Source organism: Lipotes vexillifer, unplaced genomic scaffold (assembly GCF_000442215.2).
Source record: "Lipotes vexillifer unplaced genomic scaffold, Lipotes_vexillifer_v1.1 scaffold250, whole genome shotgun sequence".
Lineage (NCBI taxonomy): Eukaryota > Metazoa > Chordata > Mammalia > Artiodactyla > Lipotidae > Lipotes > Lipotes vexillifer.
The window spans coordinates 1073486-1090426 of record NW_006785198.1 but is presented as its reverse complement, the minus strand read 5'-3'; the positions used below and the strand labels follow the sequence as shown (position 1 = coordinate 1090426).

The 16941-nt window shown below is 42.4% G+C and overlaps 1 protein-coding gene across 1 annotated transcript in view; it reads left to right on the top strand.

Annotated features, from left to right (window-relative positions):
* DDAH1 (dimethylarginine dimethylaminohydrolase 1) overlaps window positions 1–8262 on the top strand; it is an 81635-nt gene extending 73373 nt beyond the window's left edge. Inside the window, exons 5-6 of the mRNA XM_007457236.1 lie at window positions 2094–2237; window positions 5215–8262. Coding sequence (XP_007457298.1) covers window positions 2094–2237; window positions 5215–5331 — 261 coding nt within the window. The 3' untranslated portion in view covers window positions 5332–8262. The remainder of the gene's footprint in view (window positions 1–2093; window positions 2238–5214) is intronic.
* Window positions 8263–16941: the final 8679 nt, after the last annotated feature.

Sequence of the window (16941 nt, the reverse complement as noted above, 5' to 3'; positions counted from 1 at the left end):
CGTCCGGAGCCTGTGCTCCGCAAATGGGAGAGGCCACAACAGTGAGAGGCCCGCATAACGCAAGAAAAAAAAAAAAAAAAAAAAAAAGTGCAAAAGAGATGTCCAGTCAAGTCGAAACTGTACCGTGTCACAACAGGATTACACACTAAAAGAGAATGAATAGTACCATGGTTAATTTTGACCATAAATTTAAAGTACCAAATAAGTGTGAAAAAGTAGATGATATGGTAGTTTGTAGGAGAGAGATTTTGCTGCAGCTCTGGAAGTCAAGAAAGAGCAAAGTGAGATGATTAATAAATAAAATTTTGAGTTGCACAGATCTGGGTTTAAATCTACCTTTATGACCTTGAGCAAGTTATTTGACCTCTCTCAGTCCAATTTCTTCATCTGTAAAACGGGAATTTGGGGATTCAGTAATAAATGTAAAATGTTTAGCATGGAGCTCTGCCTGTTCTTATTATAATTGTCTATTTGTCTGACAGTCTCCTCCATTAGGCTGTGACCTCTTCAAAAACTGGATTTATGTCTGTTTATCTTTTTGTCGCTGAGCCTTTGATATAGTGCTTAAGCTCATCCCCACTCCTGTTGTTTCCTTCTGTGTGAAGGATATTCCATTATCGTATCATTCCTGGTTTCTGTCTGCTCTTGACATATTCCCCACTTGGAGAAGAGAATGGATTACCTGATTGGTGAGTCAAGAAGGCCTTACCATCTGTACTCTTCACATCCTCTTGGGAGTGAAGTTTCTGCAGGGAGCGTGGCGTCTCTTCTGCTCTTCCACACCGTAAATCTTACTGTCCAGTGCCTCCATGACTTAGTAGACAAGAGACCTAACTCTGGGGTCCTATGATATGAGGCCCATTTCCACACAAATATTGAGGGGTAAAGGAAGACCTAGCTGGAAAGATAGATTAGAACCAGCCAGTGAAAAGATCTTCTTATACCTCCATGGCATGACATTTTGGCAGATTCCTTAAAACATATAGATAATGATAAAGAATGGAAAGAGTCTACATGAGTAAGCCCAAAATCATACTTCTTTTTGTTTTTAATGTTTGGATATTTTTGGCGTGGGGGAGGGGTGCAGGGGAATGGGGAAGGTTGTTCTTGGCATTTTTGTTTTAATTTGCTGAGGGGCTGAAGATGAGATATCAATATTTTAAGTTCTTTGCAAAATTCATTTTTGTCTTATTTTTAAGTTATTTTCTACTAAGGTACTAATAAACCCTTCATTTGATGAATGGACCTGCTAAGTCAGTTTTTCTCCAAGTGTGGTCCAGGGACCATCTGCCTCAGAATTACCTGGAGGGCTTCAGAATACAAATTACTATGCCTCACCACAAACCTGCCAAACCAGAATCCCTGGGGGCATGGCCTTGGAATATGATTTTAACATTCTCCCCAAGGGATTTCTATGTTCATTGTATTAAGGGCAGCACCTGCCAACAGACAAGTGAATTCAATTTAAATGTACCTAGAAGAGGAAATTATGTTTGTGTGTGTGTGTGTGTGTGTGCAGTTATTGCTAAATCAGTTAACTGACCATTCTGATTACTGCTATGATCCTTTTTCCCTATAGACCAGAGCAGCCCTGCTTACTCAGCTGAGGATATCATCAAAACCCCAGCTGGGCCTTTTGTCTATGTGTCTTTCTGATAGATCTTATGAAAAAAATAATCGTTTTAAAACCCTTAAAAACTTAGAGACTGGGCTTCCCTGGTGGCGCAGTGGTTGAGAGTCTGCCTGCCGATGCAGGGGACACGGGTTCGTGCCCCGGTCCGGGAAGATCCCACATGCCGCCCAGCGGCTAGGCCCGTGAGCCGTGGCCACTGAGCCTGCACATCCGGAAAACTTAGAGACAAACACATACTTTTAAAAGAACAAGAAGAACCCTTACAAGTCGTCCAAAGAATTGTAGCTACAACCAGTTTTCCTCTTATGGTTCTAAGTGTCTAGAGGTAATAGACGGGAACTTCAACACAGAGGAACATTCTTAGGTATGGATTGCAAGCTTTTATCCCACCACACTGCCCTCCTTCTGTTGGCAAGTGTGGCAGACGCTCTGCTTAGGCCTGCTTTGTTTCTCGTTATAGATCATGCAACAGATGAGTGACCACCGCTACGACAAACTCACTGTGCCTGATGACACGGCCGCAAACTGCTTATATCTAAATATCCCCAATAAAGGCCACGTCTTGCTGCACCGAACCCCAGAAGAGTATCCAGAAAGTGCAAAGGTAAAAAAAAAAAGTCCTTCCTGCCACAGCAGCTGAGTAGGCCTCCCTTTGCAGCCTTCCTGCCTAGGGATTTTCTTCACAATAGAGTGACAAATAACAGGGCTTCCTTTTCCCCTATACACATCATTAGGAAAGCCAAAAGGATAAAATTATTTATTTATTTATTTATTTATTTATTTTTATATGATGTTTTTTAACATCTTTATTGGAGTATAGTTGCTTTACAATGGTGTGTTAGTTTCTGCTTTATAACAAAGTGAATCAGTTATACATATACATATGTTCCCATATCTCTTCCCTCTTGCGTCTCCCTCCCTCCCACCCTCCCTATCCCACCCCTCAGAATGGGAGAAAATATTTGCAAGTGAAGCAACTGACAAAGGATTAATCTCCAAAATTTACAAGGATAACATAATTTAGGGCCAAAGGAAAGTTTATTTAACTCGCTCTTCTCCTTAGTGTCATTGGTCACTAATGCATGCAAAGTAATTGAGATGATCATGCCTGGTATTCAGACCTTTTCAAATGAGTATTTGGATCTCCCAAGTCTGTGCTCCAGCTCTGATTAAATGTACTTCCTGACACTGACATGCTCATTAAGCATAGAGACGTACAATTAGATGGCCAACTGCGTCATTGTTTTCTGACAAATCTAAGCTGCCCCTCATCAGAGGGTCATTTGTTTCTTCAGTCAGAGAAGTAGGAATGACCCAAAGAGAAGGGTGCTCAAAAGCAGGGGCTACACATCCTAGGCAACAAAGGCCTGAAAGGATAGAACAAGAAGAAATATAAATATAGCACACTTGGAACCAGCCAACTGGTCCCTCCAAGCAGCTCTGCATTTATGTTCCAACCAGGGAATTGCCCCCTCTGTATGGAATTCTTTCCTGGTCTGAGAAAATCTTCCCAGTCTTTCAGGGCACTCTGCCAGTCTCATCTGTATACTTTGGTAATTTCAATTTAATCATAACAAGCAGATTAAGGGTGTTGGTCCATAGATCCTTCAAGAGTTCATATCTGTTTTAGGCATTTCAGTATGTTCCTCTCTGTCCAGAGGAGCAAGATATTTATAGTAAGCAGAAGAGTCTTAGTAACCACTGATCTCTCTCTCTTTTTTTTTAATCTTAAGCTTTAAAACTTTTAGGAAATAGGTTATGCTACCTTATAAATATGCAATACTGTATAATTACTAGACTTATCCTCCTAGTCAGGATCCCCCTCAGCAGATTAAAAAGAGAGCAGGGGGGCCTTCCCTGGTGGCGCAGTGGTTGAGAGTCCGCCTGCCGATGCAGGGGACGCGGGTTCGTGCCCCGGTCTTTAAATGACCCACGTGGCTTGCATTCTATTTTTCTTGGGTAATACTGCTCTAAAGACCATGCTTTCCCAGCAACACACAGGCCTCTCCTGTGTTCCTAAGTCCTACATAAGACAGGCTAAGCAGACCAAACCCTGCATCAACACATCTTAATTTCAGTGAGGCTGCCCAAATGCATTCTTAAAAATTCCGGGGGCTTCCCTGGTGGCGCAGTTCGTGCCCCGATCTGGGGCACGCCTGCTGGGTTCGTGCCCCGATCTGGGAGGATCCCAAGTGCTGCGGAGCGGCTGGGCCCGTGAGCCATGGCCGCTGAGCCTGCGCCCCCGGAGCCTGTGCTCCGCACCGGGAGAGGCCACGGCGGTGAGAGGCCCGCGGACAAAAAAAAAAAAAAAAAAAAAAAAAAAAAAAAAAAAGAGAGCAGGGGAAGAGGATAAATATTTTTTTTTCTTCTTCCATGGCTGAAAGTGTGAACCTGAGGAAAATATAGGACCCCTGATCCCCTGGACTGGGGCTTAACCAGCTCTCAGATGAATAGTGGGTCTCACAATTTAATGTGCATCAGGGTTGTTAAAAATACAGGTTCCTAGACCTCCCCACCCTAGAATCTGCAATGTCAGTAAGCACCCTGGTCACTGAACTCACTTGGAGAAACACAGCTCTGGATCATTCATACCCCTTCAGCCACATCAATCATCCAATAACGAGATGATCATTAACTGCTTCTGAATTCAGCCCTGGGTCTACCACCAAAAACAGTAACATCATGTTTATTGAGTGCTTCCCCTGTGCCCGGCACTGTGCCAGGCACACTGCATGTACTATCTTATTCATTCCTTACAGCAGCCCTGTGAGGGTGCTATTATTACTCCAGTCTTACAGAGAAATAATCCCAAGGGGATGCCACTTGACCGAAATTACACTTGGAGCAGTAAGTTGGCAGAACTGGGGCTGGAACCCAACTCTGTGTGGTTCCAGCACTCTTAATTAACCACTGTACCAAAGTACATCCTACAGAAGCATGGTAGATTGTTTTTAGGCAGTGTATTTTCAAGTGATTTTGCCTTTTTTTAAAAGAAAAAGTGTTCTTTGTTTTATCATCAGAGGAAAAATCTGTGGACTGTTAATTTGAAGGTTTGACACATGCTTTCTTTCTATTCGTGTCAAAAGATGCTCTAAAATTCACACACCTGTAATTTAAAAGCAGTCTGACCTGAAATCCTTCACTTAAATTATACTTTGTCAAGTTTTTCCAATGGTCTTATTAAGGAAAGGAACATTATAGTTGAGAGGGTTTTGAAGCGTGGAGAGAGAGTCATACTCAGCCTGGAAACACGTCCACCAACTTTCATATATCACTTAATCTAGCAATGACAAGGGCAGAGTAAAGGCCTTTCTAGTAACAACCACATTTCTGACACATCTTTGGCTTTGAGGTTAGAGCGTAGAGCTAGTGGTTAACCAATGCTGCTAGCTCTCTGGGTATCGCTGTAGGCATGTGTGTGGTCTTGGTTCCATGCATATCTTGGGGTTCAATGGGTGAAAAGCCTAAACTTACAAGCTAAATGAATCCTCTACCCCAGGTGGAGGGGGTGGGCCTGGGGGCCAGGGAAGACAGAGGCAGAAACATAAGCCTTCTCTACTTTTCCTTGATTCCTCCTGCAGGTTTATGAAAAGCTGAAGGACCATATGCTGATCCCCGTGAGCCATTCTGAAATGGAAAAGGTGGACGGGCTGCTGACCTGCTGCTCGATTTTAATTAACAAGAAAGAGGACTCCTGAGTCACAGTCCCTCCCTTGTTGCCGGCAATACTGCACTTGTAAGGCCGATAACTGTACCCATTCCTACCGTTTTCATTGACAATCTTTTATGCCACTCTGCTACTAACTCTGGTCTACAATTCTAAATTTAATTGCTTCGTTCTGTACCTCCCCCAGCCCCTCCCCTCGAGGTGGTACGTAAACTGTGGATTTGCTCAATGAATTAAGCCATCTAGAAAATATAGAGCTAATGAATTATTCAAATGTGATTAATAATTGTAAGGAAACACTCATTTTAGTGTTTGTATTATCAGTGTGAAAATCGTTTATTTGCCAACATAAACCGAAGAATGTCTTCTTGATCAGTCAGCTAAGCTGGATTTTCTTTCTGTATATCATTAATTATCTTTGGCTCCTATGAAATTCCCTGGTCTGTGGATCCTCCTCCTTTCCCTCTTTGTTTCCTTCTGAAGTATGAAAACTTTCCCACTTCTATCACAGTCACCTTGACCTTGGGTAGAATCCGGGGTCTTGCCTTCTGCACATCTTCCTGCAGGTCGACCCTGTCTGCCAGCAGTCTTTCTGCCTCGCCGTTACATCTTCTGCCGCCACCACCACTTTCCCCCAGAGGGTCAAACAGGCCCCTCAGCAGAACTGTGACCAAAATCAGAGCGGCTGTTTAGGGGAGAGTTCACTGCACAGAGGCACATCCCAGTGGGGTTTGCCCCAGAGATCTAAATTCTAGAAGTAGGGCACCACACCTAGGAAGGTGAATTCAGCACCAGATGGTTGCTAGGGGATTGCAGATCAAGAAGCTTGGACACACCCCATGAGTACAACACTTTAGAAAGTCTTTAAGTCACATTCCATGAATTTTTGCTTTATTACTGGCCATACACAGACCTTGGGGAATAAACTTATTTTTTTCTTTCAATTTACTTTCATTTCCCCCCATTGTGACTCACCCTGTTTCCAGGCTTCTACCCCTTAATCTACAGAGTTATTTTTTTGCTGAACTACAGAGTTATTTCTTTCAAAAGAGACATTACATCTAAAAATGATGATTGATGGTCTAGTGCGAGCCAGATGGAGCATGTTCAGGAAGTGATAGGCCTGGTGCTTGAAATCAGCCGCAGACGATGGACAATTCTACTTTGAAATATCCATGAATATTTACTGTGGAATTCAATTAAAACTTCTCTCCTCTGTAGCCTTCCAGTCACACAACCTTAAACTGACACGAATCTCTTAACAAAGAACAATGCCGCAGTGAAGGGAGAGATGGTTGTCTTTTACTTAAAGGAAAGAATCAGTCTTTTAGCAGACCAGGGAAACGGTACTTGCCAAGGAATGGTGACTGATCCAGGCATGTTATCAAACTTCCCAGTCATCTCCACCTTTCCTGTATTGCCTGTGGCTAAGATTAAGATTCAGGGGGTTTAAGGAATGCTGCTTCAAGTCTTGCTAGGCTCACCTGACGTGTTTGTAATAAGACATTCCTCATGTTCGGTGACCAAGAGAGAATACCTTCATTCATTTCATCTCCCCCTGAGCAAATGGAAGTGAGAAACCTCTGAGCAAACCCAGACAACCTTAACTACTCTTTTTTTCATTTATTCGATCATTTTATGTCAGACTTGGAAGAAGTCCCTTCTCCTTCTTTTTCTTTTTGCTTGACTTTAATATTCGTATCACGTTCAAATATCTAATTTCATGCATCCTATGACTGAAACGTATCTTGGTCACTGTCATATTTCCAACTGTCTCATCATGGGTGAATAATATGTTTTTACCACAGAGAGAATGAATGTTACCCACCTGCCCAAGTTAATAAAGAAAAATTGTCCTCAGTAGTTATGATTGCCCTTTGGGGTTAAATCCGGCCCTATGCTGGCAAAAACAGAAATCCTCCCTCAAAAACAACCACAGGAAAACTCACTCAATCAGCCGCTTCAGTCTTAATAGTACAGCTAACTGGCATATAATTTCCAATATCTTTATTTCTAGCTTTCCAAACTAAAGAACTGTTCTCTATTATGTTTGGTAAATGGCAAGTGAATCGATTTTTCTTTTGAACCATTTGTTCTACAGAAGGCTGTTTTCACTTTTCCTTTTCTTTGCATCTTTCTTTCTCTTTGTCTCAAGAAATCACTTAGAATCTATGTGCCTCTTCGACAGAATCTTATTCTGCACTTGCTATATCACCTACAAGGCAGGCTTCTTTGGACTCTCTCTGTGATACGATGATGTGAAAACCTAAAATATTTGCAGCATAGTAGTATTATTTCTTTGGTGTACTCATCAGCATCACGTTATCTTTGAAGAGGAAAGGCAACCCGCTACCCCGTTACCTAGGTTCCCCTCTTGTCCATTGTGATTTATAAGGAAAAGCTAACAGAAACTGCTTTTTGACATTATAAAGACATTAGAGATTGTATTTAAGTAAATAAAAGTTGAGTCAGAATCACGTGGTCAGTAAGATTCGACTTACTAAGGACAATATAGAGAAAGTACATGATTTAGCATTATTTCTTCAACAGTGATGAATTGCTATAGAAATCAGCAGGCAGCTCTCTCTACTGCGTATTGATTGCTCTTTTAAGCTACTGTGAACAGGCTACTAAGGCCATCTCTTCATCTCGAAGGGGGGAAATAGTCTGTAGATGAACAATGTGACTTATTTAGAGTTGCATGTTAGTCTTCGTAATTATTTACTCCTTTACATTCTACAGAACTCAGACATGATTTCCACATGGTGTTAGATTCGTGCATTTTATCGTACTGACCATCCTGTTACAGCCAGTGTACGGTTATCCACTCCGTGTGCCAAAACCAGTAATGCCTTTCACGGCCCTTTAGTCCAGGGAAATTCTGCACTGATTTTAGTCTCTTGCTGTGCTGATCCTACAAGTATACCAATCACGATGGAATAAAGTGTGAGTTGTACTGTGATCAATAGCCTATGTCTCTTTTTTTGCAACAGAAACTGCTGTGGTGAATGAAGTCACCATCTCTTTGTTACCAGAGATGGGAAATTTTTGTTTTTTTTTCTCTTGTCCTATAAGCTATGGAATTAGAAATACTTACCTGTAAGTCAACTGCTATCAAAAGCTTGGATTAAAATGATAATCAAAGGATACTTCATACTTCTGGTGCTTTAAAAGTATGCATATTATCCACGTGTGGTCGGGAGATCTTGATTTCACATATGCTCCTCCTCACAAAGGCTTCCCTTGTTCCTTTGACTCCTGTCGTCAGCACATTATAATATGGCTCAGTTATGGAGACAGTTGAAAGATTTTTTCCTGTGTTCATGCAAGAGTTTGGTTTTGCTTTTTGTTTATTTTATAGTAAGAGTTTTTTAGGAAATATGAAGGTTTTTTTTTTTTTTTTTGCGGTCCGTTGCGGAGCACAGGCTCCGGACGCGCAGGCTCAGCGGCCATGGCTCACGGGTCCAGCCGCTCCGCGCGCGGCACATGGGATCTTCCCAGACCGGGGCACGAACCAGTGTCCCCTGCATCGGCAGGCGGACTCTCAACCACTGCGCCACCAGGGAAGCCCCTTATGAAGGTTTTTTTAATAAGACTTTTTATTTCCAACATTTTTTTTCAAACTGAAAGTAGCTTCTTTGTTCTCTTTTTCTGACTGTAAAAATAATAACCGCTCACTGCAAAAATAAAAATCAAACCTTACCCCAAAAAACATAAAAACAAAAGTAAAGGAAAAAAATTACCCCAAATTTTATCACCTACAGACAGCTACTATTAGCATCTTGGAGAATATCCTCACATCTAGGACTAGATACAGATATAAATATGGAATGATTGTACATAATCATGCTGTTCCATAGCCTGCTTCCTTCACTTAGCAATATATTGTGGCCATCTCTCCATGTCAATAAATATAGATCTACATCATCAACTTTAACAGCCCTGAATAATTCACAATAAGGTTGTCACAGCAGCTCTTTCTAATTTATGTGGAGTGTTCTATCACAGGTGTTTGGTGTGCCCACATTTCTAGTAGCCAGGGGTCTTTAGGCTATCAAACATGTTCTGCTTATAAGCTCTCACACACCCCGAGGGTTAACTCAATCCGTAGTCCTCTTACCATAACTGAAGGGTACATGCAGAAGCCCATCGGAAGCACAAACCAGTACTAAAATCCCTTGGAGAGGTCATTGATTTAGTCACACCGCTCAGTTGACGATGCGTCAGTTACTTCTCCATTATTTAGGCTGCCATTAACGTGGACAATGAAACTAAAAACTGCCACCTGCAAACCTTCTCTGGGCCGCCACAGGAAATGGAACCTTCCACCCACGTGCCAGAGTTCAGTGCTACTCTTAGAGGAGAGAGGGAGACACTTTTTTTTTTTTTTTTGCGGTACGCGGGCCTCTCACCGTTGTGGCCTCTCCCGTTGCGGAGCACAGGCTCCGGACGCGCAGGCTCAGCGGCCATGGCTCACGGGCCCAGCCGCTCCGCGGCATGTGGGATCTTCCCGGACCGGGGCACGAACCCGTGTCTCCTGCATCGGCAGGCGGACTCTCAACCACTGCGCCACAAGGGAAGCCCGAGGGAGACACTTTTTAAAGCAAGAGTTAGCAGGGCTCCCCTGACTGGTCCCCCCAGCCTTGCAGAGAGTGGAGGAAGGTAAGAATGAGCAAAATCCCCTCTCACGACAAGCTGCAGATTCTGGAAATGGGAATTTGCTGAATGAAGAATGCTGGTCAACAATCATTTTAGACACATGAGCACATGTTTAGCAAGTTCCCACACTCTGCCAGGCTCCTGGGTGCAGCTCCTGTCTTTCGAGAGCTGACAGTCTGGGAAGGGCAGGGAAGGAAGACCACACAAGCACCCCGATGATCACAACACAAAAGACGGTAAGGGAGGAACCAAAAAGAATGGTGCGGTGGTGGTTCCCAAGTAGGGGAGACCAGACAGAGGGCTCAGGGTTTAATCTGGGCTTGAAAGGTCAGCTCTGGCTTCAAGAAGCCAGGATAGAGGTCTGGGGAACAGCAAGACAAAGGCATGGAGGTGGGAGAGCACAGTGTACACCTCAGAAGCACCTACTGTGTGCCCGTTAACCTGCCTAGGCCCTCAGGATACAATGGTGATTGTCCTTGCTTTCCTGGAATTTACATCCAAGTAGGAAGACAGACATTAAACAAGTTACAGGAAGCATGATAAACATTATGAAAGGAGAATGGGGTTCTCAGAGCACGTGGTAGAGGCAAGCAAGTGGATTTGTTTGGCTGAAACAGAGACAAATATAAGAGCACAGTGAGACAATGTAGGTTGGAATGTCAAGGGCCTTGGGTATTTGGACAGAATTTGGCAATCTGTGAGTGTCCCCTGAAGACTTTTGGGCCAGGGAGTCATACAAATGGAGCTTGATATGGCAGCATTGTATAGGATGAATGGGAACTGAGACTGGTGTTCTTCTAAACTTAATCTCCCCAAATTTAATGCATCATTTAAACATCTCATCACCAAAATGGAACCTGAGAGCTCGACAATTAACTCTATATTTTCTCTCCTGAAAAACAGATTAATAACACCTTTCCCTCCCAACTACAAAGGGACATTTTCAACGCAAATGAGATAAAAAGACTAAAAGGTTCTTTGGAAGAAAGGTATAATGTAAATATCATTATCATCGTCATTATCCTCATTAACTCCTATCACAGCAAGTCTGGAGCCCATCAAAATGTCATCTTCTGTTTGAAACATCAATCACCTACTCCAGAAATAACTCAGGATTTTCATAATTGATGCCTGTAAGCTGGCCTGACAGCTTCCATGGTGAATTCACAGGTTTCCTTGGTACCCAGCAAGGCTGCTCCAAAGACATACCTGCCTTAGGGAACTGTTGGCAAATCTGAATGGCCCTCATCTCCCTTCCCCCTCCAAACACTCATTTTTAACTCAGTGAAAGCAGGACCACTTATAGCAGAAGATAACGGGAGTTATCAGGCTTTTAGGAGAACGTGTAAGTGCCAAGTATGTTAGTCGCTATAAATAAATATAAGATTCAAACCAGTCTGCCCTCTAACCACTTGGTAAAATATAGCCTGGGCTGGCTTGTGACATGAATGCTTAAAAGCAGTGATGGGTCCCTAGGTCTCAGGAAGCCCCCTCTATTTATAAATAGAAAGTTTAGTCATTTGGCTATGAATAACAAGAAAGAGCTTGGGTGAATTAACACAAGCCTCTGAAGGTAGTTTTACTTTTCCTGTGCTTAAACTTTTTTAAATAATTTTTTTTAAGTTCCTAAGGACTCTTATTGATTAGACAGGGCTTTGAGCCAGAACTCGACAACTGCTCAAAAATTAAACTAGGAAAACGTGTGCTATGTGTTGAAATTTCCCATATCCCATCAGGGTACAAGACTGCATATTTCAGACTTTGCATATTTCACACTAACGCAGGAAAAGTTCAGGAACCAAACAAGTTCTCATTCCAAGCAACAGTCGAGCTATGTAGAAATGTTAGGTCTTCTACCTCTGGAAAGAGCTTGTGGAATAAAGAGAGTCGTGGTCATGGATCCAACAGAGACTTAAAATTCCAGGGCAGGATATGAACAAAGTCATCTGTTTTGTTTACATGGGACTCAGATGAGCATATGAGGTCCCCCTAGGATTAATGTTAGGACAGCAACATGGGGCTTTCTTTCTTTCTAGGTTTAATAATAATTGAGGGAGACAGAAGGAACACTATTACCATGGCAAGGTGGTAACAAAGAGTCTATCTGATAAGAAATAGAATTCACCCCCACTTGGATCAAATTGAAGAGATTCTAATGAAGGTCTGTTTCAAAGGTATGGATATTCAACAGACAAACAAGGGATGGTGGGTGAGACACCCAGAAACCAGCTGTCAGCATCACGCCTAGGCCCAACAGGACAAGGACAGGAAATCATACCACTGGATCTGGGACAGAGAAGGAAGGGCCACAGCTCTGGCCAGAGACCAGGTTCCAGAGCCTCTCTTCTCACTGTCTGACCTGCTGGCACTCCCCATCGATTGAACACAATGGCAAGATGGTTAGTGAGGGGTCCCAGGTGATGCCCCTGCAGGGGCCAGCACAGAGCTGGCAGAGAAGGGTAGAAAAAGGATCTGGAAAGGGTAGAAGATGATCGGCACAGTGCCGCTATGAAAATGAGCTCTCAGCCCTTCAGAGAGTCGTCATCACCAACTCTGTCTCTCAAGGTTGGCATTTAAATCCTATTTCTTAGCAAATTCCTCAGGCACATGCCAGTTCTGTGGTCTGGTGCTCCCTCTTTCAGTATCAGAAAATGATTGGAGCAGAATCAACAGTAGAACATGAGTCTGCACAGCCTGAAGGTGAGAGAACATCACATTCCAGACCCGTGAGTCCTGGACCTCTTTAGTAAGCACTACGTTAGTTCTAAAATAAGCACAGTCGCTCCGGCACCTGGTGTCCAAAAACAGCTAGTTGCCTTTTTACTGCATGCCCATGACCTGCTGGTGACATAAAGTTGCTTAGGATTCCAAAGAACCTATTTTCTGTGTTTCCCCTTTTGTTTATACCTACAGCCAGCCTTGCTGGGCACAAGCTGTTTTGGTTTTACATGGTTATGTTGCTCATGGGGATAATATTCATCTAAACTAATAGTAGTGAGTTCCCCATTTTGGGGGGTGTTCAAGTAGAGACTAAAGGACCACATCCAAGATGGGTTGTAGAGATTGCTCTATCCAGTAAAATCTAACGTAAATAACATCCAACATCCTTCACTGCCCTGGAATTCTATGATTAGGTATTTGTACTGTTCTGATCCTGAGTGACTTTCTTTTCCCCTCTGATCCCCACTCCCCCAGTCTCCCTAGAAGATGGACATCGTCCTCATCTATTAAATAACAGTAATTACGGTTCCACTTCCAGCATGACAGCATGAGGAGATAGATCTGCAAAACTGAGAAGATTGTTTTTTTAAAAGAAACATTTAGAGTCTCTGGAAATGGTCATAAGTGTATACATCAAATGAAGACATTTAGTCAAGAAAATCTGCTAAACTCGGTACGATCAGTGAGACTCCGTGGTATTTGAACCTGCACATTTCCTCCTCCCCTCCCAGCTCGGTGACATTCGTCCTCCACTCCAGAACACAGGGCCCTGTCTCCCTGCAGCACACGGAGGGGTGAAACATCAGTGTTGCTCATCTTGCCCTCAGATACCTGTTGCTGACACTGATTTCTGGACAAGTGCGGCTGGGAGATGGGGACTCCCGTCTTTCTCCCAGCCCTACTAGTGGGACAGAGGCTCTACCCTGAGCACTGCACCAAGGAGAATACTGGGGCCCTGAACCCCTTGCCCCGGCTCCCAGGGTAGGGGTTCCAGCCAGGAGAGGGAAGTCAAAAAGACTCGAGGCTATTGCCCCCCACCTAGCACAGAGCAACCGAAGCAAAGAGGTCACTCAGAGAGGAGCACACCATTGTCTCTACCCCCAGCTGTAGAACCTTCCCTCAAAATGTTTGCCCAGGGGAAGAGGCAGGCCGTAGAACAAAGACTTCCAAATTGAGAAGCTGGTCTAAGGATACTCTCAAAAACAGCAGAGTTAGTAGAGAAATGCAACTGGGAGGAGATCGGTAGATTCCTTGGAGGTGTAGGCATCCAGATTGGAAAGGAACAAGGAAAATTGTCTCTACTCACAGATGACATGATTTTGTATACAGAAGACTCCTAAGGGAGCCACTAAAAAATGATTCGAATTAATAAACGAGTCCAACAAGGTTTTAGCGTACAAGATCAATATAAAAAATCAATTGCATTTCTATATACTTGCAATAAACAATCCAAAAATGAAACTAAGAAAAACAATTTCATTTACAATAGCATCAGAAAGAATAAAATACTAGGAATAAATTTAATAAAAGAAGTTCAAACCTTATACTCTGAAAATTATAAAACATTGTTGAAAGAAATTAGAGCTAAGTAAATGGAAAAATCTCTCACGTTTATTTATTAGAAGACTTAATATTGTCAAGATGGCAAGACTCCCCAAAATGATCTACAGGTTCAAAGCAATAGCTATTAGAATCCTAGCTGACTTCTTTGTAGAAACTGGCATGCTGATTCTAAAATTCAAATGGAATTTCAAGAAGCCCCAAATTGTCAAAACAATACTGAAATGAAAAACAAACTTGGAGGACTCAGACTTCCCAATTTCAAACTTCGAAAGCAAGAGTAATCAAGACAGTGTGGTACTGGCATAAGGATAGACACATAGATCAATGGAATAGAATTCAGAGTCCAGAAATAAACCCATGTGTCTATGGTCAGCTTTTTCAACAAGAGGGTCAAAACTATTCAATAGGGGAAAGAATAGACTTCTCAACAAATGTTCCTGGGACAGCCGTATGCCCACATGCAAAAGAATGAAGTTAGACCCTTCCCTTACACCATATACAAAAACTAATTCAAAATGGCTCAAATACCTAAGTGTAAGAGCAAAAATATAATATAAAACTCTTAGAAGAAAACATAGGAGTAAATCTTCATGACCTCGGCTTTGACAATGGATTCTTAGATATGACACCAAAAGCACAAGCAACAAAAGAAAAAAGATAAATAGACTTCTCAAAATTAAAAACTTTTGTGCTTCAAGGGACACTATCAAGAAAGTTAAAAGACCTGCGGCATGTGGGATCTTCCCGGACCGGGGCACGAACCTGTGTCCCCTGCCTCGGCAGGCGGGCTCTCAACCACTGCGCCACCAGGGAAGCCCTGATAAGGTATTTTATCTAGACTATCTAAAGAACTCTTACCACTCAATAATAAAAAATACAAATAACCCAATTTTAAAGTGAACAAAGGATCTAAAAAGACATTTCTCCAGAGAAGATATACGAATGACCGGTGAATACATGAGAAAATGTTTGACATCGTTTGTCATCTGGGATGTGCAAATCCAATCACAATGAGATACCACTTCACACCCATTAGAATGACAAGAATCAAAAAGTCAGATAATAACAAGTATTGGCAAGGATGTGGAGAATATGAACCTTCATACGTTACTGATGGGAATGTAAAGTGCAGCCACTGTGGAAAAAAATCTGGCAGTTCCTCAAATGCTTAAACATCGAGCTACCATATGGACCAGTAATTCCACTCTTAGGTATATATACTCAAGAGAAATGAAAGCATATGTCCATACAAAAACTTGTACATGACTGTTTATAGCAGCATTATTCAAAATAACCAAAGGGTAGCAACAACCCAAATGTATACCAACTGATGAATGGATAAACAAAATGTGTTATCTCCATGCAATAGAATACTATAAAGCCACAAAAAAAGAATGGAGTATAGATACATGCTACAACATGAATGAACCTTGGAAACATGCTAAGTGAAAGAAGCCAGTCAGAAAAGACCACATAGTATATGATCCCATTTATATGAAATAACAGAATAGGGAAATCTGTAGAGACAGAAAGTAGATTAGTGGCTGCTTAGGGCTGGGAGTGGGGGCGGGTGGAGAGAAAGAAGAGGGAGTGATAGCTAAAGGGCAGGGGGCTTCTTTCTGACATAATGAAAATGTTCTAAAATCAACTGTGGTGATGGCTGCACATATGTGTGAATATGCTTGAAACCACTGAATGGTACACTTTAAATGGCTGAATTGTTTGGTATATGAATTATATATCAATAAAGCTGTTTTTTAAAACGATAGTGATAATACTCTTTGTCATCTTCGTATCTCAAAGCGTGGTTAGAATTATTAAATGAGAGAATTTATATAAAAGTACTTAGTAGCCTATGCGATGCTGTGCAAATGTAGCCTATTATATTCTTGAATAGGATTAATCAGCTTTTCACCAGCACCTGTCAGTACAAAACTCATAAGCTGCCATTCCTAAACCTACCTTTGCCCCCAATTAGATTTCCTTTTCTTTCATGGTTAAAACTCATTGACAGAGCCCAACCCTTGAAATAGTCCCACATAATGATTGCTTATGGAATGCTTCTTACCCTCACAGCCTTTTTAAAAGAGGAAGTAACGTTTCTTTCATGTTTTCACAAAGCTCAACTCAAGTGTGCAAAATTACTGCACATACCAAGCTCCTGGTTAGTCAGACCTGGAGTCCACGTGGGCTGTGTAACAGTTTGGCTAGCTGGTGACCGTTCCTTTCCTCTCAAATTCCCAAACCCTGAATTACATTTTGGCCACCACTGTGCTCTTTAAGCTGGGATGAGCAGCGGTCTGAATAAGCAAAAGGAGACGAGAAGAAATTTGCTCAAAGTGGCAAGTTTGAGAGTCATACTGAAGGAAGCTGGTTCTCGGCCAGGTGAGCCTATGAGCGCTGCACCAACACAGCATTTTCATACGAGAGGAGGAGGGAGAAATCAAGTTCCCCTTTCTGGTGGCATTTGCTTTGCTTCGCCTGTCCTGTCCCAGCCTGCTGTCTAAATACCCCTTTCTTTTTTTATCCAGTTGTACAGCCTTGGACCCCAGCCCACCCTTTTTGGCTTGCAAGAAGCTGATGCCTCCATCACCTCTTTTTTTTTAATTTTAAAATAGTATTTAATGAGAATAGTTGTTGGTTTTTTTTAAGCTGTATGTGCCTGGCACGGTGCCAGGAAATGTTATGTGACTCTTTC